Source organism: Abrus precatorius, unplaced genomic scaffold (assembly GCF_003935025.1).
Source record: "Abrus precatorius isolate BTA unplaced genomic scaffold, Abrus_2018 Scaffold1, whole genome shotgun sequence".
NCBI classification, from domain to species: domain Eukaryota; kingdom Viridiplantae; phylum Streptophyta; class Magnoliopsida; order Fabales; family Fabaceae; genus Abrus; species Abrus precatorius.
Window position 1 is genome coordinate 1967519 of NW_020874291.1, and position 26302 is coordinate 1993820.

Below are 26302 nucleotides of genomic sequence, written 5' to 3' on the forward strand. Positions count from 1 at the left end.
TGGTGAATATTATGAAAAATCTGATGAAAGTGGACAATGTCCAGGTCTATTTGCGAAACTTCTAGAATGTCGAGGCATATGTGCACAATATACTATGTCTGGTACACCACAACAAAATGGTGTGGCTAAAAGGCAGAATGGTGCTATTATGGAAGTGGTTAGGAGTGTGTTGAGTTACAGTTTTGTACCTATGTCTTTGTGGATGTACGCATTAAAGACTGCTGCGTATCTACTTAATAGAGTTTCGAGTAAGGCAGTTCCAAAGACTCTTTATGAACTGTGTACAGGAAAGAAACCCAGTTTAAGACATCTTCATGTCTGGGGTTGTCTAGCAAAAGTAAGAGTGTATAATCCACATGAAAAGAAGCTTAATGCTAGAACCATTAGTGGTTATTTCATCGACTATCCTGAGAAATCAAAGGGGTGTAAATTCTACTGTCCTAACCATAGTATGAGAATAGTTGAGTCTGAAAATGTAAGGTTCATTGAAAATGGTCAGTTTAGTGGGAGTGATGAAATAGGAAAGGTGGAAATTAAAGAGACACATGCGAAAACTTCTGTAGTTGATGTCTTTTCTCAAGTTGTTGTTCCTCTTGTTGTATCACGGTCACACAACATAAAGAGACAACAAGAGGATAAACCAGCTGACAATGCGCAAGTCACAAACGAGTAAGAGAAAAGTGAACCACAAGAGATAACATTAAGGAGGTTTGTAAGGCAGAAAAGACATGCTATTTCAAATGATTATGTGATTTACTCACTTGAGCATGAATGTGACTTGAGTATTAGATGTAGCAATTCTGAAAAGTGGTTGAATGCCATGAAAGAAGAGTTAAAATTAATGAGTGACAACAAGGTATGGGATATAGTCGAGTTGCCTGAAGGTTCAAAATGAGTCAGTTGCAAGTGGGTCTTTAAGACTAAACGTGACTCAAAAGGCAACGTTGAGAGATACAAGACTAGACTTGTTGCTAATGAATACACTTAAAAGGATGGCATAGACTATAAATATACCTTCTCTCTCATTTCAAAGAATGATTTTTTAAGAATTGTTATGGCTTTGGTGGCTCATTATGACTATGAGCTCCACCAAATAGATTTAAAGACCGCTTTTCTGAATGGTGACTTAGAAGAGCAAGTTTATATTGATCAGCTGGATGGCTTCTTGATCATAGGTAAAGAAAGTCAAGTGTGTAAGTTAAAGAAATCAATATATGGGTTGAAACAGGCTTCCAGACAATGGTATCTTAAGTTCAATGATACCATCACGTCATATAATTTTGTAGAGAACACCTTTGACTGGTGTATCTATATAAAGGTCAGTGGGAGCAAGTTCATCATTTTAGTTTTGTATGTTGATGACATTCTTCTTGTTAATAATGATGTTAGGTTATTGCATGATGTAAAGGAGTTTCTCTCTAAAAACTTTGAGATGAAAGATATGGGTGAGGCTTCCTATGTGATTGGAATAGAAATATTTCATAATAGATCACAAGGATTACTGAGATTGTCTCAGAAAGGCTACATTAACAAAGTATTAGAGAGATTCAAAATGGAAAAGTGCTCATCAGGGGTAGTTCCAATTCAAAAGGGAGACAAGTTTAGTGAAATGCAATGTCTCAAGAATGAGTTAGAATGGAAAGCAATGAAATTTATTCCCTATGCATCAGTGGTTGGGAGTTTAATGTATGCTCAGACATGCACTCGACCTGATATCAGTTTTGGTGTTGGAATGTTAGGCCAATATCAAAGTAATCTCGGAATGGACCACTCGAAAGCTGCAAAGAAAGTCCTTAGGTATTTACAAGGCACCAAGGACTACATGCTTAATTATAGGAGATCTAGTCAACTGGAAATGGTTGGTTACTCACATTCAGACTATGCTGGATGTGTAGACTCAAGGAAATTGACCTTTGGCTACATCTTCTTGTTGGCTAGAGGTGCGATTTTATGGAAGAGTGGAAATGAGTCCATTATTGCTACGTCTACCATGGAAGCAGAATTTGTGGCGTGCTTTAAGGCCACTATTCATGTTTTGTGGCTGCAAAACTTTTTCTTAAGGCTTGGTATTGTTGATAGTATAGAAAAGTCGCTAAGAATGTACTGTGATAATTCTGCAGCCGTTTTCTTCTCTAAGAATGATAAGTATTCAAAGGGAGCAAAACATATAGACTTAAAATACTTATCAGTGAAAGAAGAAGTGTAGAAACAAAAAGTGTCTACTGAGCATATTGGTACAAATTTGATGATAGCGGATCTGCTAACTAAGGGATTGCGCTCTAAAATGTTTTCTGGCCATGTTGGTAGAATGGGCATTATAGACAAGTCCTTGTTAGCATGATTGTATGATTCACATATATGTGTATAGATTTTTTTGCTTATATTATTGTAGACATTTTTGGGAATCAATAAAAGTATTGTTTCTGCTTGTTTACTTGTTATTTGAATTGTGTTAATGTACATGTATGGTTTAAGTTTGATAACAGGTTAAGTGTTAAAAACACATAAGAGTTGCAGTCTGTATGACTGATTAAAGCTATCTTGATTTGAGTTGGTTCTGTGATAATTGGAAGGAATCATGTTGCCAAATGACTTGTGACCGCTATGATCCAATCAATTCAAATCATTGAAAGATGATGATTTGATATTATCAATGATATGCACACGTACAGTTCATTGAATCTTCAAGTCGTCACATAGGCCAAGTGAGAGATTGTTAGATTATTTTAGTAATCTTATTATAGTAGCCTATGTAACTTATAACATGACTCTAATTAATGATTTAATGTGATGGTGGTTAAATATAAAATATAGAGTCATTGAGGGTATAATTGTAAATACAATTATAAAGAAACCCTCCTCTCTCCCTTCAGATAAATAAAAGAGCTGTTACCAAATAGAGGTTACAGGAATTCTCTATTGTATTTATAACTTTCATGATTTCTAAGTGTGCTCATGGTAAACACAAGAAAAGAACTTTATCTCAATCATCTAAGAGGAGCTAGAAGAGGAAGGAAGAGTTGAGAAAAATATAAAGGGATCAACAGAGAAAGAAAGGTAACATCAAGGAATAATGGATTCAGGTTAGTTCTCTTTAAACCATTAATTGAATGAGAACCATGTACTGTGTTGTGAGAACAACGTAATTCAAGATCCTTTGGGAAATGGTAATTTCATAATAGCTGAATCATAATGGAAATTACATAATGGAATAGGAAAATTCTAACATAAGCACCATAAAAAGAGGCATAGTTCGAAAGGATTGACATCAATAGGCTCCAACATAGAATGTGAGAATTTTGAGTCTGGTTCATCTGAGTAGTAGGAAGACTGACGACAATGATGGTAGAAAGAAAAGAGTCAAAAACTCTCTAGCTTCATTCTAGTTCGAAGGGAATGATCCTCATGTATGGCTGGACCGGGCGCAACAATATTTTGTGGCACAAGACGTCTATGGATCAAGGAAGGTATCTCTAGCTTCATTCTATTTGGAAAAAACTAAATCAATGGTAGTATTGGTTTTCTTCTACAAATCGTAAGAAGAAGACCACTTGGAAAATGTTTGAGAAGGGACTTTTGCTGCGATGTGGATCCGCTGAATATGAGGAAGCAAATGAAGCAATCAGCAAGCTTCGGCAAGAGGGAACATTTAGTGAATTCTTGAGAGAATTTGAAAGACTAATGAGTTGTGTTCCAAGTTGGCGTGAGAGTGCATTGATGGAGGGGTTCATGGATGGATTGAAAGAAGAATTGTCAGGAGATATTCGATTGCTGAAGCCAAAAACCTTACTAGCAGCAATTGAACTGGCCAAGCGAAAGGATGAGCAACTTCAGCGTTCAAGAAGAACATCTACTGGGATTCTACGTGCTACTTGTAACGTGTAAGAAAAATGAGAGCCTAAGAAATGTTGAGTAGGATGTGGAGGGAAAGTTAGTTATATCACAAGGCAACGTGGCACGGGATCCGCAAGGAAAGGGGCGAAGGAAAAGCACAAGGCGTAAGAGAGAGAATGTTATTCTGAAGGACTACGTGCTCTAAGGAGGCATGATGAGTGTGGTATGCTTCTCCCTGAAAAAAATCCTCTGTATCTCTTCTTTCTGACCAATTCCTTCTGTATCTTCTCTTTTTGAATTCTTCTCTGTTATTAAATCGGGTTTTGAGCTTCAATAATGGTCTTCATGGTCATGGCTGATAGCTCTTGTTAATTTCTTGTTTTTGATTCTGTATTGAAACCTTAGTCCATTGGTTTCCATTAATACAATTACCATATTTGTATTCAGGCATATTATATTCTCGTAGCAAAATTATACATAATATTATGGTTGTTGCATTGTTTCCAAAAACACGTGTTGCATTGGTGCTTTCATTGACGCCATGGCTGAGAACACACGTTTGAAGGACTTACAGGCTGAAGTACGTGGCCATTCTGAGGAAATTTGCAAATTAGTGGATCTCTTGGAACTTTGTGATCGTGAACAATGGGTTCATATTCAACAAGTCCAGGCGGAGGCTCAAGCTCGTATGGAGCAGTTTCAACAATCCTTAGATTTATTGGTACAATCGCAATCTCAGTTCCATGGTGCCTTTTCGGGTGCAAAGTAGTGGCAGATTAAGGACATTTCGTTGGGATTTCCACATTTTGATGGACAATCTTCGCTGTTAGAGTGGATTTTTAAGGCAGAAAAATTCTTTGACTATCATCATACGCTTGATGATGCGAGATTGGAGATTGCTGCAATCCATTTCAAAAAAGAAGTCGTGCCTTGGTTCAAATGCTTCAACATCTTTCTGCTATTTGTTCCTAGACTGATTTGACGCATGCTTTGGAATCCCAGTTTGGTCTGTCTCCATTTGACTGTTCAATGTCCTAGCTGTTTAAATTACAGCAAACTGGTACAGTTTCTAATTATTATCTAAAATTTATGTTGTTAGCTAATAGATCAATTGGGTTACCTGATAAAGCTTTATTAAAGTGTTTTTTTATTGATCTACATGCTGAAATTAGACGAGATGTGGTCGTTCAGACTCCCACTTCTTTGATGAGAGCAGTAGCATTAGCAAAGTTATATGAGGAAAAGTATTCACCCACTGTTAAATCTGACCCAGCGGCTGTTTGACGTTACTCTCTTGTGTCTTCAATGAGTTTTAATACCTCTCAGCCACAGTCCAAACTTGTGATTAAATCATCTCTTCCACCATTATTACCAAAACCTACAATTCCACCCATGACCAATAGTAATGTCAAAAAGATAAGTCCAGTAGAAATGCAACTTCGTAGAGAAAAGGGATTGTGCTATTTTTGTGATGACAAATTTACTTTTAACCATTGGTGCCCAAACAGACAATATTTGTTTTTGAATTTAGAGGATGATTCATTGGATTCTACTTACCAACAGTCAATTGATACTGATTAGCCTGTCATTAATAAAGAAATTGGGATTGATGACCATCATTTATCACTAAATGCCCTCAAAGGTGGCATTGGTATGTGTACAATTCAATTTTTAGCTTATATTGACAAGTTTACTATAACTGTTTTAGTGGATAGAGGGAGTTCCGATAATTTTTTGCAATCGCGTCTTGCAAAATTTTTGAAGCTTCTGGTAGAACCAACACCCATGTTTAAAGTAATGGTGGGAAATGGGAATTACATGACAACAGAAGGTTTAATTTAGAAATTGATCCTTCAAGCTCAAGGGAATTTATTTCAACTACCTGTATATTTACTTCCAATTTCAAGTGCAGATCTTATATTGGGAGCTAGTTGGTTGAAAACTATCGGTCCTCATGTGGCTGATTATGAATCTCTGAATTTAAAATTCTTGCACAATGGTAAGTTTGTAACATTGCAAGGGGATGTTGATCATGTTCTGATACAAGCTCATTTACATCATATTCGTAGAATGGTCAACACTAATTCCATTGCAGAGGTCTATAGAATGAAAATGGTGGATTCCAACATGCAATCTTTTTCCTTGTTAGAATTACCAGTTGATATAGAACCGGAACTTGCCTTACTGCTGAATACATATGCTTCAGTTTTCTCTACACCTTCAGTTTTTCCGCCACCGTGTGCCTATGATCATTCTATTCCTTTAATGAACGGATCTTCTCCAGTGAAAATGAAGCCATATCGTTATCCTCATAGCCAAAAGGAGGAGATTGAGAAGCTTGTTGCTGATATGCTTCAGGAGGGAATTATTCAGCCTAGCAAGAGTCCTTTTTCTTCACCCATTATACTTGTGAAAAAGAAGGGTAGTTCTTGGAGAGTTTGTACTGACTATAGAGCCTTGAATGCTATTACTATTAAGGATAGCTTTCCAATACCAACTGTTAATGAGTTGATTGATGAGCTATTTGGTGCCACGATTTTTTCTAAGTTGGATTTATGATCCGGATATCATCAAATCCTATTGAATCTGGATGATCGTTATAAAATTGCTTTTCGCACGCATCATGGACATTTTGAATGGCCTGTCATGCCCTTTGGATTAACAAACGCCCCAGCCACTTTTCAAACTCTAATGAAGGATATTTTTCAAGGCATCTTGAGAAAATTTGTTCTTATTTTTTTTATGACATTTTAGTCTATAGTTCTTCTTTGAAGGATCATTTGTATCATTTAGAAGTGGTTTTGCAGATTTTACAGCGGCAACAATTGTATACAAAGTTCTCTAAATGTTCATTTGGAGTAAAAGAGATAGACTATCTTGGTCATACTCTTTCTAGATCAGGGGTTGCTATAGATTGTAACAATTAAGGGCTGTTAAGGAGTGGCCGAGACCAATTAACTTGAAACATTTACACAGTTTTCTTGGTCTTACAAGGTATTATCGGCGATTTGTCAAAAGGTATGCTCAAATAGCAGCTCCATTAACTGATTTGTTGAAGAAAGATTTTTTTCAATGGACTGCAGTAGCTACCAATGCTTTTCAACAACTGAAGGAAACACTTATGACAGCACCGGTTTTGGCAATACTAAATTTTTTAGCACTTTTTCTACTTGAAATAAATGCTTCTGGTTCGGGTGTGGGAGCAGTGTTAAGTAAAAGGAATCACCCTACAGCTTATTTCTCTAAGAAATTGTCATTGAGAATGCAGAACCAATCTGCATATACACGTGAGTTTTATGCTATTACTGAGGCGTTGGTAAAATTTAGACATTATCTTTTGGGCCACAAGTTTATTATTAAAGGAATTAGTTGACCAGCGTTTACAAACCTTGGAGTAGAAATAATGGTTGCCAAAGTTCTTGGGCTTTGATTTGACAATTCAATATAAGCCTGGAAAAGAAAACATCCCAGCTGATGCATTATCGAGGAGCCTTATGGTTGCATGGTCAGAACCAATCAATCAGTGGTTTAAAAAGGTGGTTGAACTAAGTAAAAAAGATGCTAGATTGAAGGACCTTTATGATAAATGTGTGGCAAATCTGTTACAGTCTCCAGAGTATTTGATTAAGGATGGGTTATTACTTTGGAAGGGTCGTATCATGCTACTCTCGGATGATGGCCTTATTAATCAGGTGCTGTTGGAATTTCACTCTTCAAAAGTAGGAGGTCATGCTGGAGTTACGAAGACCTTGGCTAGAATTTGCTCTCAATTCTTTTGGCCTGGAATGCACCAAAGGATTCAAACATTTATGCGTGAATGCCAAATTTGCCAGTAAGCTAAGGTACAATAAGCTTTACCTGCAGGGTTACTACAACCCTCACCAATTCCTTTACATGTTTGGGATGATGTAGCAATGGATTTCATAGTCAAGGTTGAATATACAAGTAAAATAGTTGCTGAAGCTTTTGTCAACAACATAGTCAAATTATATGGTGTACCTCGTTCCACTGTTTCAGATAGGGATAGAGTTTTCATTAGCTCATTTTGGCAACATCTTTTCAAGGCAAACAAAGATTTTGAATAAAACCTTAGAAATGTATCTTCGATGCTTTGTCTTTGACAATCCAAAAAGGTGGTATTCTATCCTTCCATGGGCCCAATTTTGGTACAACTCTTCCTTGCATCAGAGTATTAGGATGTCCTCTTTCAAGGCTTTATACGGGAGGGAACCTCCTACTATCATAAGGTATGAAACTGCTCCTACTGATCCCGTATCTGTTCAATATATGCTCCAAGCTCGTGATGCAATACTTCAACAATTAAAATTGCATTTGTTTAAGGCCCAGCAATACATGAAACAACAAGCTGATAAGCGACGGAGAGATTTGAAGTTTGCTGTAGGTGATTTGGTTTTAGTAAAATTACAACCATATAGACAACATTCTGTTGCCTTAAGGAAAAATAAGATGTGAAGTATGTGTTATTTTGGTCCCTTTGAAGTTTGATAAGAATTGGAGAAGTTTCTTATAAGCTTAAGCTTCCTGACACTGCAAGAATTCATTCAGTGTTCCATGTGTCTTTGCTTAAGGCATTTAAGGGAAGTGCTTTCCAACCTTATTTACCTTTTCCCCTTACTACTACAAAAGTTGGTCCTTCTATTCAACCTTTGCAAGTTTTGGACTCTCGTATTATTATGAGACATTCACAATCAGTTCCTCAAGTCCTAATTCAATGGGACTCTTTAGATGTGGCTGCTGCTACTTGGGAGGATGTGGATGAGATACAAGAGTCCTTTCCACAATTCAACCTTGAGGACAAGGTTGTTTACAATGAAGGGAGTATTGTAACGTGCATGAAAAATAAGAGCCTAAGAAATGCTAAGTGAGATGTGGAGGGAAAGTTAGTTATATCACAAGGCCACATGGCATGTGATCCGCAAGGAAAGGGACGAAGGAAAAACATGAAGCGTAAGAGAGAGAATGTATTTTTGAAGGACTACGTGCTCTAGGGAGGCATGATGTGTGTGATATGCTTCTCCCTAAACAAACTCTTCTGTATCTCTTCTTTCTGACCAATTCCTTTTGTATCTTCTCTTTCTGAATTCTTCTCTGTTATTGAATCAGGTTTTGAGCTTCAATAATGGTCTTCATGGTCATGGCTGATAGCTCTTGTTAATTTCTCATTTTTGATTCTGTATTGAAACCTTAGTCCATTGGTTTCCATTAATACGGTTACCATATTTGTATTCAGGCATATTATATTCTCACAGCAAAATTATACATAATATTCTGGCTGTTGCATTGTTTCCAGAAACACGTATTTCACTACCACACGACCAACATGAACAACAGGAGCAACAACAGCCCCAGGCTCTCATAGGCTGAGATGCAACAAAGGTGTGAGAAAAATCTCTGTTTTAACTGTGATGAGAAATTTGTTTCAGGTCACCACTGCAAAAATGCACCATCACTTCTTATTGAACTATGTGATAGGGATGAGAGGAGTTAGGAAGTGGTGGTAACGACCAGGAGCACTTAGTGTCACTAAATGCATTGGTGGAGGAAGCCAGTGGCAAGACATTGCAAGTAAATAGGTTTCTGCAGTAGTAAGCTATTGAAGATCAATACTTGGAGAAACTGGATCAAGGGAAGCCTAAAAGGAATAGGATGAAGCTAGGGTAGATGAAGGATTATGTTGAGCTCAAGTCCAAATGCAGGGGTAGATGAGTCGAGGCAAAAAAAGTATGGTTCACTAGTTGTTTTATAAATTATTTTTCTTTTATTTCTCCAAGTTAGTTACATCTAATAGACTATATATGTAAGGATTGCAATCTATTTAGATATTATAAATGATAAAAAAAAAAAGATTCTCTTTACCTTATGTTTTCTTTCCTTTCTGTCTCTTAGACCTCATCTTCCTTCTAAATACTTCCGATTCCTTTCCTATTTTTGCTATTCTTTCCTTTTGCTTTTGAATTCATATTATTTGGTGCTGTCATTGAAAGATGGCCGGATCTCCCATTGACCTGCCATGCTCGAAACACTGATCACATCTAGTAAGACCCTCACTATGAAAGTTGATGCCTTGGAGAAGCGAACTTTAGAACCCAAACTAGTAATAGATCTAGTGATTGATTCTTCAAACCAACCAATGTGATTACCCATCAGTATCAAACTAAAGGTACCGAAGTTCAACGGTAGCTACCCACTTTGGTGGATTTTCAAGGCTAATAAGTTTTTTGACTACCATAAGACAACAAATGATCAATGGCTCAGGATCTCATCGTTCTACATAGAAAGAGAAGCACTGGCATGGTACCAGTGGATGCACTCCAATGCATAACTTACATCGTGGACTACCTTCCTATGAGACTTGGAGCAGAGGTTCGCTCCTTCTGAGTTTGAGGACCCTCAAGGGGCTCTGTTCAAGCTTAATTAGGTAACTACGGTTAGAGTTTACTTGAGTTGCTTTATCTCTGGCCTCAATCTAGAGATTCATCAAGAGATAATTCCATTTTGTCTGGTTTCAATTTTTAAGACCATAAGTTAGGCAAAATTGCAAGAGGAGAAATTCGTTGCGGCTAAGTCAAAATTTGATTACGGAGGGAGTAGCACCTCTACTTCGTACAAGACAGTGATGACCACCACTTCTGCTGGAATTTTACCTATGCCTACAAATGTGAAGTCGTTGATGGCCTTGCCCGTGCCTAGCAACGTCACAACTTCCAAGATGGTGATGTCGACTATTCAGATAACACCGGTGGAACTCTAAGCATGTCCTGAAAAGGAGCTTTGTCATTATTGTGATGAGAGGTATGTGAGGGGTCACTGCTCCAGGTGTCAATTTAATTTGTTGATCGTTGCCCCAGAAGCACCACTTCAAGATGATGAGCTCGTGTTTTTGATGCAACAAAGGGATCAATCAATAGAGACAGGTCCGAATCTGACCCAGGATGACCACCTGCCCAATGCCTAGATTAGAATAGACATGCTAATAGGCCAAATTGCTCCACAAACCTTATGGCCCCACAATTTTGTCCAGGAACAGGTTGCAAGGTTTTTGGGCCTTCCTCTCCAAACGGCCCAACCATTCTCTATGTTAGTAGGAAATGGTGAAGAGTTGAAGTGTGAAACTGTTTGTCCAAAGGATGGGTTGAAGATTGACTCGCATCAATTTTGTGTGAACTTGTTTGTACTTCCATTAAGTGGTACAAATTTGGTGCTTGGTATTCACTGGTTGAAATCTTTAGGGCCTGTACTTAGGGATTATGCGACACTCACAATAAGGTTTATTAAGAATGGGCCCAACCAATTGAAGCAATAATAACCCAATTTGAGTGGCTAGCTTCCATGAAGGCCATAGCGGAGATCTTCCATGTCCAGGTTTTGCTCCTTTCTTCGCCGGAATCCAAATCCCAACCTTACCCAAAATCAGTGGCTAAGCTGCTTGAATGATTTAGCTCCCTGTTCGCATCTCTTATAAGCCTTCCCCCAAGTCGTTTGACGAACCACAGAATCCCCATCTTACACGATGCCAATTCAGTGAGTGTTAGGTCGTACCGTTATCCTTACTTTCAGAAGCTTGAGATGGAAAAACTTATTAAGGAGCTGATGGTGTCTGGGATTATTCAGTGAAGCAATAGTGCATATTCTTCCTCGGTGCTCTTGGTGTGAAAGAAAGACAGAAGTTGGCGGTTTTGTGTAGATTACCGTGCCCAAAATGCCATAACTAGCAAATATCGCTTTCTCATTCTATCAACTGATGAATTACTCGATGAGCTACACGGCACAAGTTTGTTTAGCAAGTTGGATCTGCACTCTGGGTATCACCAGATACACATAAAGGCTAAGGAGGTGAATAAAACGACTTTCTGAACTCACGAAGGCCACTATGAGTTCCTCGTGATGTCATTTAGTCTTTACAACGCACCGCCAATGTTTTAGGCCACCATAAATGAGCTTCTTCAACCGTACCTATGACAATTTATAATCGTATTCTTTGATGATACACTTATATATAGTAAATTGTTAGAGGAACATTTGCAACACTTATAAATCGTAATTGAGTGCTTACTAAGCCATCAATTTTTTCTTAAAGAGTCTAAATGCATTTTTGCTCAAGCTTTAATCGATTATTTGGGGCACATAGTTTCCAGAGATGGTGTTCAAGTTGATATAGAGAAATTGAAGGTAATGTTAGAGTGGCCACGTCCAAGCAATGTTAAACAACTTAGGGGATTCTTGGGATTAACAGGCTTCTATAGGAAATTTATTTGCAGGTATGCTTCAATAGCATTTCCTTTAACTGAATTGTTAAGGAAGGAAGCCTTCAAGTGGAGTGACTTTGCACTGCAAGCCTTTGACCAGCTGAAACAAGCCATGATAACAACTCCTATTCTAAGGTTGCCTAATTTTTAGAAGGAATTTATTGTGGAAATGGATGCATCTGGATTGGGAATGGGTGGAGTGTGACAATAGGAAGGGCACCCAATCAGTTTTTTCAGCAAGAAATTTTGTCCAAAGTGGCTTAATTTATCAACTTATGTGAGGGAACTGTACGCTATCACTGAGGCAGTCAAAAAGTGGCGAACATACCTCTTGGGGCACAAGTTTTACATTTATACTGATCAGAGAAGCTTGAGGGAATTAATGATGCAAATAATACAAACCCTAGAACAATAGTATTATTTATCCAAATTGATTAGCTACAATTATGAGATTAGGTACAAGTCGGGGGCATCAAATTGAGTATCTGAAGCGTTGTCACGTATTTCTAAGGTTGAAGGATAGTACTGGGGAATTACTGTTCCACATTATGAGGTTTTCAAGCAAATACAGGAGCTATATCACGACAATGAGGAATTTCAACAATTATTAGAAGTAGTGAAGGCAAGTCCAAGGGAATATCCTCACTACTGCATTGTTGATGGTGTGTTGTTTTATTGAGGTAGGATTCACCTTCCCTCTTAATCACAAATCAAAAATTTGTTGCTTGAAGAGTATCATGCCACGGCCATTGGAGGACATGCTAGAATTTTAAAAATGATGGGGCAATTATAAGAGAATTTTCATTGGAAGGGATTTAAAGCTGATGTAACTGATTATGTAAATAAGTGTTTAACCTGCCAACAAATTAAAACTCCAAAACACAGCCCTTATGGCTTAATACAACCATTGCCAATACCTTCCAGAATTTGGGAAGATGTTTCTACAAACTTTATTGTAGGACTCTCTTCATTCCAAAACTATTCCATCATATTAGTTGTTGTGGATCACTTGTTAAAGGAAGCTCACTTTAGGACCTTGCAAGCCTCTTTTACTATAGCTCAGGTTGCTCATCTATTTGTTGTTATGGTGTGTAAACTTTATGGTATGCCCAAGAGCATACTCACTAATCAAGATCCCATTTTTATGTGTCACTTTTGGCAAGAGTTATACAAACTAAGTGGTACCAAGCTATGAATGACAACGGCGTATCACCCTCAAGGTGATGGACAACAAAGGTTATAAATCAAGTTCTGCAGTAGTATCTAAAGGCCTTTGTGCATCAATAACCATCTCAATGAGGGCAACTTTTGCATTGAGCTGAATGACACTACAACTTTACTTATCAAACGCCGGCTAGTATGACTCCCTATCAAGCTGTATATGGAAAGCCACCACTATCCTTGCCTCAGTATATTGTTGGGACAAGCATCTTAAAGGCTGTGAACAATGAGTTAATGACTCAAGAACAGGTCTTAGGAAAGCTGAAGTCAAATATACTCAAGGCACAAGAGCATATGGGGATTTATGCAGATTCACAACGACAACCTCATCCATTTTGAGTGGGTGATCTGGTGTTGGTCAAGCTACGGCCTTATTACCAGGTTTTTGTTTCAAGATGCAGGAAGCAGAAGTTATCCAAGAGGTATTATGGGCCTTATTGCATTATCAAGGAAATCAATGAGGTAACTTTTCATTTAGAACTTCTTGAAGGGTCACAAATTCACCCTGTCTTTCATGTCTCGAAGCTGAAACCTTTCCATGGTGATGGAGAGCTTAAAGAACTGCCACTACCTCTAATTGTTGTAGAGAATCAACCTAAAATACTTCCCTTAGCTATCCTTGATTCTAAAATGGAAGGGGACCATCCCTATAAGTTTATTTTTCGGAGGATGCTAGCTGGGAATTGTTGGAAGACTTGTTGCATGAATTTCCTGATATACACCTTGAGGACAAGGTGTTTGTCCAACAAAAGGGGGATGATACAAGCCAAGAAATAGTAGAAGAGTAGAAAGAGGCTTTGGTGGAATTGGATCATGTTGCTAATGTTGAGGACCAATACTTGGAGAAGCTGGATCAAGGGAAGCCTAAAAGGAATAGGATGAAGTCAAACTGGATGAAGGATTATGTTGATCCCAAGTCCAAACACAGGGGTAGATGAGTTGAGGCAGAGAAAGTGTGGTTCATTAGTAATTTTACAAATTGTTTTTCTTTTATTTCTTCAAGTTAGTTACATCTAACAGACTATATATGTAAGGATTGCAATTTGTTGAGATATTATGAATGATAAAAAAAGGATTCTCTTTTCCTCATGTTTTCTTTCCTTTCTCTCTCAAACCTCATCTTCATTCTAATTTTTTTTTATTCCTTTCCTATTTTTACTCTTCTTTCCTTTTGCTTCTGAATTCATATTAGGGTCTAACTTGAACTTTATAAATCCACAAATGGCATGATGACTTCACCTAACAGTGACTTACACAACACTCTTTCTGATGAAAGTTGCATGTGATGAGAGACTAGAGTGCAAGGAGAAATATGAAGCAGTACCCTTTACTATCAAGGGTGCACATTTCAAGTCACACTTTATACTCTTCCAATAAGAAGGTTAGATATTGTTTTGGGTATTCATTGGCTAGAGAGCTTAGGACCAGTAACCACTTATTATAAGTGACTTATGATGACTTTTCAATTAGAAGGGAGGAAGTTTTGTTTGAAGGGACAAAATACGAAGAAAGTTAAAGTAGCAAGCCTTGACTTGGTAGTTAGAGAGTGGAACCAAGAAGCAGTGTTGTTTTGTTTAATGAGGTGCGAAGAGGATAAGGATGTGGCTACACCATCAAAAGAACAACATGACAATCTCAAAGAAACTTTTGACTGAATTTATTGACATGATGCAAGAACCAAAAGAACCACCACCCAGGCGAGAGCTTGATCATCAAATTCAACTAATTGATGAGTTTAAGGCTATCAATGTGGCGCCATACCATTATGCTCATTTCCAAAATATGATATTAAGAAATAGGTGAATGAGATGTTGAGTATCGACCTAATTCTCTCAAGTACTAGCACTCTGTTTGTCTACAAGAATTGTTGAGTATCTGTCGAAAAGTGATAAAGGATTTTAAAATAAGTTCTTAAAATATTGTCTACAAGAATTGTTTCTAATTATTAAGAATTTAATAATTTAATTGTTTGGACTTAAAGGATGTGAAAGTAAATAAAACAATGATTTAAATATAAAATTTAATTGAAAAAATTAAAATAGCACAACCTCTAACAATAAACTTAATCAAGAAGAACTTAGGGTGTATGGTTTCACCTTTACACTTCTCTATGTTCACTTTTAGATTAATTCCAATTTTGGTTTCTTTATGATTGTCAATCACTCATACTAAATCTATTAATACCAAATGATCATACAATGTTAACAGTATTTTCTCCAAATTATCACCCCAATGATCAAGCAAGGTAAAAGGAAGAGAAAACATAAAGAGCCAATGAACTGTTAATTTAATAATGATTGAAAGAGAAGAACTAAGCTGGACCCACCTAATCCTTTATCTTGTTTTACCTAATGGGTCTATTAACTATATATAGTGTGATTGTTTACAATATAATTAATAATGGTATATTTAAGAGTTGTGAATTCTGACATACAAATATAGCGTAATAGGATAAACACCAATAAAGAACGGAAACATAAAATTATTATAAATCATAAAAATCCTATAGAGTCATGCAAAGAATCCACCATAGCCCTAACTATGGATTTAGCTAGACATGATATAAAAGAAAACTAAAACAATACTAAAAAAATTCATAGTTATTTGAAAAGTAAATGCCAACTAAAAGAGTCTCCAATGGAGAAGAGAGCTCTTGATCCTAAGACGCACTTCCAAAGCTTTGATAGTCATCAGCAACTAGCTAACACCCAGATTGAAGATGTACAAAGTGATGTGAGGTAAAGAGATATCAAAAGGATGTGTAAAAGATGCTTAAGTTATTGCCCTTGAGGTCTTTTTAATAGGTTTGAAAATCCTAAAATTGCTTTATAATTGGACTTCTCGCAAGTAAACATGGCTGTGCAAGACCATAAGCACGATAATGCATATGGGTCGAAGCACACCCGTGCTGACTGTTGGGGAATGAGCATGCTGGCTATTGCGAAACTCAATTTTTCATCTAATTTGGGCACAAAATGCACCCAAAACCTAACTGTAGCCTTCTCATATTAATTTGCATAATAATCAAAGAAATTAGTGTAAAAACTTGATAAAATAATGGCTACAAATAAATATATAGGTTATAAAAACATGTCAAAATATAGACTTATCACCTTTCTCCTTACCGGTACTCTTGGTCAAGAAAAAAGATTGATAATGGATATTTTGCACAATCTATCAATCACTCAATGCAACAACAATAAAAGACTACTTTCCAATTTTTGCCATTAATGACATGTTTGATAAATTAGTTGGAGCAACTTATTTCAGCAAGTTAGACTTGTGATTCAGCTACCATCATTATGAATATTTGGTGATGCTATATGGATGTCAAGTGATGAATGCAAAATTTACTAGGTTTTTATGTAGCTTTCTAGATTATTTTTGATAGAAAATGTAATTTAAAATGTGAAAATTGCACAAAAATATATAAATGTTCAATAAAGTAAATTGTTGTCTTTAGTAATTCAAATCGTGTGAATTTAATAGAATTTTGATGTAATTTTGTTAGTTTTGCAGGAGATTCTAAGCTAAGAGTCTTGAGAATAAGGATTGAAGAAGAGAAAATAGAAGAAAGTGGATGAATTGAGCTTAAAAGATCAAGAATCAAGTAATATGTGCCGAGTGTAGCAACTTTGGGTACATAGATTAACACTTTGAAGAAGGAAATCCATGAAGATCAATTACGTAATAACTTTAAGTGCTGAAAGTTATCACTCCAACAATAGAATTCATAACACTTTACCTAGTGAAAGTATTAACTCCCAAGGCTAATTCACACAGAAAGCCTGCGCGTAGCAACTCTTAGAGCTGAAAGTAGCTACGCGCAAGGTTAAAACACATAACAGACTTGTGCGTAATAACTCTGGAAAGTGAAAGTACCAATGCACAGTTGCGCATAACCACTCTAGCTATTGAAAGTAGCTACGCGTAAGACAAATTCACACAGAACATATGCATGTAGTAACTCTTGCTACTGAAAGTGTCTACGTGTAATAATAGAATTTGGAAAACCACTTTTAAGTGTTAACTTTGGACGTTTAGAGTTCTTACTTCAGCCTTAGAAGCTTTTGGAAGGCCTTCCATATTACAACTCTTAGTGATTAAGGTGTTAACATGGAAGAAGGCGGGAAAATTATAAAAAGGCAGAAACTTAGATCTTTTGGATCTTTTCTCATTTTTTCATTTCTACACCTTAGGAGAGTTAGAAAAAGAGACTGAGGATGACTGACCCTGAGGAATCAAGCTAGGGATTGGATTTATGAAGAAATTTAGTAACTCCTTCTTCCACTCTTTCTTTCTTTTTTTCTTTTAGGAACATGTTCTGATTTCTTTTGTTTAAGGATTGATGAATCCGATTTTGATATTGTAAATTGATTGTGGATTTGGATTTTAAGATCTTGATTGTATTGAACGTTTAATTCTTTACTTAATGCAATTCTTGAATTAGCTATTCAATTGAATTGAACCTAGAGGATTTTCATCAATGGAAGTTAAGTTAAATGTCAAGGTTATGGATATCTTAGCGATAAGAATTCGTGATCTTGTGATCTCTTAATTTCTAATGCCTAATGCAATGTTTGATTGAATTACACCTAAGGAATTAGGGTAGTTTAGTTTGATATTAGGATTAATGAGGCAAAAAATTATCCTTTGATTAATCTACTGAAGTTGATCATCAATCAATTAAGGAACTTAGAGTTCAGATCTACTTTAGTTTTGCAATTGATAAAGAGGTGAAATCAATCTCAACTTCATTTACATATCATTCCATTACCAAAGTCGTCACCCTATTTTGCTGTAATTTTTTGATTTCTACATTTTATTAATTTTATTTGTTAAATGATTCAAAATCTCTCCAAATTTGTTTAGCTCAACTAGTTATTAATTTGTAAAGTGGTAATGATAGAATTAATCCCTAAAGACAATACTTGGGACTCAAATTGAATTCCAAATTTTATTACTTGCTACAACTATCTAGTACACTTGCTAGTTAGTGTTCTCTAAATTTTGTGACATCATGCTCATCTACTTTCCAAGCTACAGTGAATAATATCTTTCAACTACATCTTTGAAAGTTCATCTTAGTTTTCTTTGATGGCATCTTGGTCTATAACACCACATGGGAAGAACACTTGGAACACCTTAGTGCCAATTTGCAGATGTTCTATCTTAAACTGTCCAATGACTCTTTGGAAAAATAGAGGTAGAATATCTTAGTCATTTTATTTCAAAGGAAGGAGTACATGCAGATAAAAAAAAATTGAAGCTACGACAAATTGGTCAACACCAACAACTATAACATCCCTTAGATGATTTTTAGGCTTGAACGGGTGTTATCATAAGTTTGTGCAAGAATATGAAGAAACCATAAATCTTTCACCCAATTATTAAAAAAAAGAGGTTTTAGGTAGAGTGAGATGTAGAACGAGCTTTTTAGTGCCCTAAAAATAGCCATGACATCAACACTGGTCTTGGCATTACCAAATTTTTCTAAAGATTTTGTAATTGAGACTGATGCTTTTGGCATGGAATTGAAGTTGTGTTATCTCAAAACAAGCGTCTAATATCATATTAAGCAAGGCAACCAGTGAGAAAAAGAAGGCATGGTCCACATATGAAAAAGAAATGCTTACAATCTTAGCATCTTTAAAGACATTAAGACAATATCTTTTAGGACGCAAGTTTCAAATTTACACAGACCAAAAAAGTCTTTGGCACCTTTTAAAGCAAAGGATTACAACTCTTAAGCAACAAAAATGGTTAACCAAATTGATTGGGTTTGATTATAAAATTAGCTATAAAACTAGAAAGAGCAAACAATGCAGCTAATGCATTATCTTGATTCATACAAGTGACAAAAAAAATGACAAAACGATGGTAGAGTTGGTGGCTATATCCCAACTAGTTTAGGTCTTGTGGGAAGAAGTAACCTAGGCTACTACTACTGATCCAACATTGGCTACCATAATAAAGAAGGTACAAGAGAATACACATTTAGATGAGGGGTATCAACGTATGACTTGATGGAAAAATTATTGTACCAAAGAAATAATAGTTGCATAAGAAACTCTTTCAAAAGTTCCATTGTTCACCTCCAGCAGGACATTCAGGAATCCAAAGGACATATAAGTGACTTTCACAATCCTTCACTTGGTTAGGCATGAAAGTTAATGTTTGTCAATTTGTTCATCATTATGATATTTGTTAACGCAACAAGGATGACAATCGTGTACCTGTTGGCCTTCTAGCACCCTTGCCTATACCAAATTAGTGTAAACTAACATCTCTATGGATTTCATTGAAGGATTTCCAAAATTGAGTGGAAAGGATACGATCTTTGTGGTAGTAGATAGGTTGAGTAAATAAGCTCATTCAATCACCTTTGCTCATCAATTTTCAGCAAAAGATGTTGCGGATGCATTCATTAGAAGAGTGGTGAAGTTACATGGCATTTCTCCCCTCTGCCATCCTTTGTTGTCTCAACTCCTTTCTTTACTTTCACACAGTTCTTTCGATTTATGGATCAAATAAGTAAGTTGTAGAAGACTTAGAACCAATTAGCATATACTAGAGAATTTTTTTTATAAATTAATCAAAATAAAATAAAACAAAAATAAAATAAAAATGAAAATAGATAAAACAAATTTCAAATTAAAACAAATAAAACAAATAATTAAAATAAAATAAGAATTGCTCAAATCGATTAAATATTAGATTTTCTTAATATTGGAAAAATAATCCCCAGCAATGACACAAAAAACTTATTCAATGGGCAAATGTACTGTCGAAAAGTAATATAGGGTTAAAATAAGTTCCCGAAATTATCATCTTACAAGGATTGGTTCCAAATACTAAGAATTTCCTAATTCAATTGCTTAAGTCTAAAAGGATGCAAAATTAAATGAAAATAAGAATTCAATTATAAAATCAATTATGAATAAGAGCAAGTAACACAATGTGCATTTTGGTTGAACTTATAGTAGAGGAACTTAGGGCATATGAGTTTTCTCATTCAATCTTTTATGTTATTTTTTTGTTTAAATCTAAATCCAATTTTCTTGTGATTACCAATTAGTCATACAAATACTATCAATACTGAATGGTCATTGAATATTAACATTCTTTCCTCTAAACTAATATCTACAATGGTGATGCAAGATATTAATTCAAGAAATCATAAAGCACCTATGAATTTGTTAATTTAATAATGATTGAAAGAGAAAGATTAGTTTGGTTCACCTAATCCTTTGTCTCGTTTTATCCTATAGATCCATTAACTAATCAAAGTACGATAATCTGATGATATAATTAACTAGGGTTATGTTACGAGTGGTTAGTTCACAATATACAATTATGCGCAATAGGATAAACATTAATCACAGACAGAAACCAAACTTAGACTCAAATATCAAAATCCCATAAACTCATGAATATAATTCTCATAACACTAACTATGGACTTAGTTACTTATGCTAAAGAAAAGAACTAAAAAATCATAAATAAAGCCATAGTTAAAAAGAAATAGCAAACTAGAATGTCTCTAAGTATTAGGGATGAGATGAGTTCTCAATCTTTAAGTACGATCACTTGAAACTCTAAACTCTGCCAAGAATATGCCAAAGATCAAAGGATGTGAGAAGAATGAGATGAAAGGTGCATCAAAGTTCTAGGACAAGGTGTCTTTTAGGATGCCTCCGAGGTTCCTTTTAATAGGGTTTGAAAACCCTAGAATTGCTTCATAGTGTGATTAATGTAGGTGAGCACGACAGTACTTATGGGCTCAAAGCATTCGCACCCTTGCTTCTAAGGTCTATGCATGCTGATTGTTGCGAAGCATATATATATATATACATATATATATATATATATATCTATATATATAAAATAATGTATAACCTAAATAAAATAAAGGTCAAACATAAATATATAGGCTATAAAAGCGGGCCAAAATATAGACTTATCAGCCTACTCCAAGCTTTTGTTATTGGCTTTAAATCACTTATTACTAGCTCTTTTGGTTTTTGAGAAGCATATGTGATCCGCCACGCACTTAGTCTACATAATATGTTAATGATTTCTTTAGCATTTATTCTATGATGGCTCCTATGAAAACCAAGCATGGCAGGTTCTACATTGAAAATTTTTGTAAAACATGGTTAATAATGTTGCTATCCAAGGAATTTACTTCACCCTGACAAAAGACCTTAAAATTGGATTATCATAGATGAATTGTCTAGCATTAGCATAAAATTCATAGGTAACTAATCTAAGGCCTTTTCTTCCTAGGGCATAAAAAAATTCTCACTTTCTAGACTCTATTTGTAAAAGGTTATTGATATTTTCCCTTCTTTAATACAAATATCCCTTTAAGAAATCATTTTCCTTTAGTTATTCTATGCAAAGCGATTGACATGTTGAGTCTTAAATCTTTGGACAATCTTATATTCTTTTATTGAGGATTGGACTATGGGTGTTTGCATCTATAATGAGATATGATCCTTTATCTGCACACTTTACTAAGGGATTTGTTTCCTTGCAGTGGTTGATGGTGGTGTTTCTACAAATGCTACAATAGTAACAGGTGTAACTATGGGTTCCTCTCTAGCATATGAATATAGGTGGGGTTCTAGAGTTGAAGGTATGCTTATTTGAAAGCAAGGACCTTTTACTTGAGTAGCAGAAGTCCTTCTCCTTGCATATTAGAGCATGTTGTTGAGTCTTAAACTTTTGGACAATCTTATATTCTTTTGGTGAGGATTGGACTATAGGTGTTTATGCCCTTAATGGAATGTGGTCCTCTATCTACCCATCTGCTAGGTTTTATGTTCAAGTTTGGAATAATGTCTTCATTACCTAGACATAGGGATGAATTTCATTATGGTTGTGGTTGTTAACATATCTTGCCGCAAATACTTTTCTTAGTTAAAGAATACAAAGACATCTACTTTTTCTAACTAGGAATTATGATAGAACATAAAGACATCTAATTTTACTACACTAGTGAATTGGACCATGCAAATATGACTAAAGAATTGAGTTAAGCATGTTCTTTATATTTGGATATCACAGGAGAACTTTTATAATTCATTTCTAAAATTGATGCTTCCTTTTGGATGACAAAGAATGTAATTCACAATGGGCACATTGGCGTTATGCTAAAAATTGAAATGAGTTTCATTGTAGTTATGGTTACCTAGACATGGAGGTTAAGATTTTAGTATGATCAATATAATTCAAGGTCATGCAATGTTTTTGTGAATTTCAGAATGGAAATCTAATCTGCATGAAGTGAAATCTAGAAAAAAAAAAAAATCTTATGCATGTTTTTGTGCTATTTTATTTTGTGTTTGTTCTATATGTATTTCGTATTGTGTTGCATTCATGCATTTGTACTCATCATATCAATTTTGCATGAAATTCTTCAAAAAAAAAAATTCATATACTATTTTTTATGTATAATTTTTTAGTATTTAATTAGAGATTTTAAGAAGTATTATTGACTAATTGACCTAATCCTCGTGAAAACAATAACTTTTCTATACTCATTTAAAACGGTTAGTGCACTTTTAAGTTAAGTTATTTCATTTGTCTTACAAATGATGCTAACAAATTAACACCAACAAGCAAGTGTGGAGGAAAGATTCTAATTCATGGGACAAGGAGTCTATGAGTTATTATCGAAAAAGATTGTATTTTATAATCTTAGAATATAGTATAAAGTTGTAATGAAACAACTTTATGATAATAAATCTACCATTATCATTTCTTATAATGAAAGTCAACTTGATAGAAAGAAATAGACCAATACTTTAATAAAGAGAAATTAGATAGTCTCCTTATAAAAACAACATATGTTCCTTTTGAAGGAAAATTAGAAATTATTCTAACGAAAAAGCTACCCACAGAGCAGTTTTGAAATCTTGCTAAAAGGTGAGAATTATAGATATCCATTCACTATCTTGGGAGAAAGTGTTGTAACATGTTTATTTACCTTTTAAACATGTGCTTAACATGCTGTAGAAAATTTAATTAGATTTGTGCCTTTTTTTGTTTTCATAATTATTGTAATTAGGCTAAATTTATCACCTATAATTTTAGCATAAATTTAAAAGAAATGCTAACAACATAGTCTTTTTTTTAAAAGCACTCTTAATTTTTTATTAAAATTTATTAAAAATTACAAAAATTATATCAATATCACTTTTTCTTACTCATAATTTAATATTTTTCTCTCATATTTTTATAATTTTCAGTTAATTCTATTCAATAACAAGAAGTGTATTAAAAAGAGTGTTTTTAAGCTCTTCTCTAAATTTTATGACTACATTTATATAGATGGTTTATTCCATGCACTAATATAGAAAAATAAATTTTTTATTTCTCTTCTTTCAAGTTATATATAATTATTTCAATAAGACATTGGATAAACTTGCTAGATAACTAGATAAAATTCATAAAAAAATTTATAGTATTAATATTCCTTATTCTAATAATAATACAAATCAATATTTAATTATTAATTAATTTATACATTTAATAATAGTTGTGTAGCTTTACCGGTAACAATTGTGTAAATAAATAATTTTTTTAAGTATGTCACCTTAATTTCTCTTCAACACTTCGTGCAGTCATGAAACATTGACTGGGAGTTAGAAATGGGGTTTTGACATATAAATTTGGTAGTGCGTTTCGAAATAATCAACCAACCAAATATAGCTTTGGGTAAATTTGGTCTTAAGAACTAAATTCTTAAGTAATTATTTTGAAAATAATTTTTAAAAGAAAAGTGAAAATAAAACCAAATAGTCCATAACCAGTTTCTTCTCTCCTTATTCGTAGTTTTCTCTTAAATAATCCTAAATTTTAGTACAAAAGAAACATTTTGCAACATGGATGTTTAATTATAGGATCAGGTGCAATAGTGATATGGAACTAACATTTGACTATAATTACAAATGTACAATGCAGTCTTTGTGGACAAGGTCCTCTCATTTGTGGGAGTACAATGGCTATAGAAAAGAAGAAAAAGTAATAAGCTAACAAGGCTTGGATTCCCTGGTCATGCCTGTAGTTTAGGACACAAACTAGAGCTTGGATTCGACATAGAGCCTGCAAGTTATTACCATGTTAGAATATGAAAAGCTTTGGGTCCAATGAGCACCAGAGGGTGTCCTACTTACATATCTGAGCATAGCATGGTTGTTTGGAAACAGGGTCCTCTTCAAATGCAGGTGGGGATTGGCCATACACCATGTCACAACTCATGTCTTCAAAATCTGAAATTAAATTCAGATAGGTGTAAACAGAAGTTTAAGATGAGGTCTCTTAATTTTGAACGGGAAAAAATATCCAATAAGAATTTTGGTGAGTCATATATATATGTCATCATTTTAAAGAATGTGGAGCTTAACAATTTTTGGGCAGTAAAGGCAAGAAGACATACTAGGAGTCATTGTTAATGGAAGTCCAAATTCATTAGTGAAAAAATCTTGAGTAGGAATCTTGCACATATTGACACACATTCCAACACAGCCACTATTCTCCAGGTACCTTCGCAAGAGTAATTATAAAGAGTAAAAAGCAAGGCCAAACTTGTTATAAGGGCCTTATATAAAGCAATTTTTTTGTATTTTTCAAAAATAATAGCTGCTTATTGACCTTTTTCAGGCCTCCCAGCATTAATTGATTACTCCATTCATATAAGATGAATCCAATTCTCTAATATCTACTTGTTTGAATGGAATTTCAGATGACTTGAAATCTACCTGCACTTTTTTATATGCACGCCACTTTTTTGCTTCACTCCATTTACCTCTACTTCCACAACCTAGTGCATTTCAAGTTTCCAAATATCAATGACAGCACCAAATAACATAACAGATAATATAAAAGAACATAGAGGATAAATTCTAGATAACCCTTTTAATATTTCAGCCATTTTCGATTTCCATACATGAAGTTTATTTTATAACATATAATCCTATTTTGAGTAACAATGAAAAAGAAGGTTAAGTTGCTTAACATCCGGGCTTAATTCACTTCCAAAGCAATATAAGATGTTAGAACTTACAGAATTTAACAACTTTCATTTTAACCCAAACTTCAGGGGCTGTGCCACAAAATAACTTCATGTATGAGAGTTGAAAATGACTTAAATTTCCTTTGGTAATCCGAAGCCCATATGAGGAAAAAAACAACTTTAAATTGGGACATAACAAGGTAAATTAAACAGACGAATATGATGCAGTAACAAAATTACCTCGGATGGGCCAACTAGCCAGTGGAAGAAGGGCACTGTCAATGCAGCATTAAACTCTGCAGCCCATTTTGTAGGTGGAAATAATTTCCTGAACTGCAATAGAATATTTTAAAACAGATGAACACAGAGCCTAAAAGATTCAATTGCGTATAGACAGCAGGTACTCAAACATCCCCGTATTTCCCAGTCTCTCACTGTTATTCATCATCATAAAAAATTGTTCTATAATCAAGATTTCTATATTCTAATGACCAGAATGAAAGAGAGAGAGAGAGAGTATGTGAAAGAAAAAAAAAATGATCCACCTGTGCAGGCGCACCAGGAGGAAGCATGGAGAGGAGAACCTCTCGCACCACTTGCTGCTGCTGGATACGAGTCCTACGCTGCATTACCCTCTTTGATACATCAACGAAACTCTCATAGTCATACCCCAAATCCCACCAACCCTTCTTCTCGCTAGCTTTATTTTCTGATGGAACCGCAAACTTTTCCATCTTACGCGCGAAAAGTGTCATGAAGGCCTTCTCGAAAATGCCATCATTGTAACGCGTCTTTTGTCCCAAAGGAGCAGGTTCACCGGACGGCTCAGCTATGCCACAACGAATCCTAATCACACTCTTTGCTGCTCTTCCACCGCCGCGCAATGATAGGCGTTGGGGAGGACTTGGCTGCGCCACCAAGCTCAGACCCACCATCAATTCCCACTTTCAAGTTTCAC

At 35.2% G+C, this 26302-nt stretch overlaps 1 protein-coding gene across 2 annotated transcripts; it reads right to left on the reverse strand.

Moving 5' to 3' along the window:
- Window positions 1–1552: 1552 nt before the first annotated feature.
- LOC113856380 (beta-carotene isomerase D27, chloroplastic) lies at window positions 1553–26302 on the reverse strand. Of its 2 annotated transcripts, XM_027488180.1 has the most exons (8): window positions 25890–26302; window positions 25585–25677; window positions 25091–25152; window positions 24769–24875; window positions 24506–24601; window positions 24374–24434; window positions 7957–7965; window positions 1553–1563 (listed from the first exon to the last, which is right to left on the reverse strand). In XM_027488180.1, the coding sequence occupies exons 1-6, from the start codon at window positions 26277–26279 to the stop codon at window positions 24385–24387; spliced, it is 798 nt and encodes a 265-aa protein (XP_027343981.1). In that variant the 5' UTR covers window positions 26280–26302; the 3' UTR covers window positions 1553–1563; window positions 7957–7965; window positions 24374–24384. The 2 variants fall into 2 exon arrangements, with proteins under 2 accessions (XP_027343981.1, XP_027343987.1); XM_027488186.1 differs by lacking the exons at window positions 1553–1563; window positions 7957–7965 and adding an exon at window positions 15929–15944 and having other exon boundaries at window positions 24367–24434.

What these genes read in the sequence shown, in the direction of transcription:
- LOC113856380 (XM_027488180.1), bottom strand. Translation starts at nt 26,279, where the DNA reads ATGGTGGGTCTGAGCTTGGTGGCGCAGCCAAGTCCTCCCCAACGCCTA. An exon ending in GGCTAGTTGGCCCATCCGAG is followed by an intron (nt 25,153 to 25,584) that starts GTAATTTTGTTA and finishes GAAATGCACTAG; the next exon opens with GTTGTGGAAGTAGAGGTAAA. An exon ending in ACCATGCTATGCTCAGATAT is followed by an intron (nt 24,435 to 24,505) that starts GTAAGTAGGACA and finishes AATAACTTGCAG; the next exon opens with GCTCTATGTCGAATCCAAGC.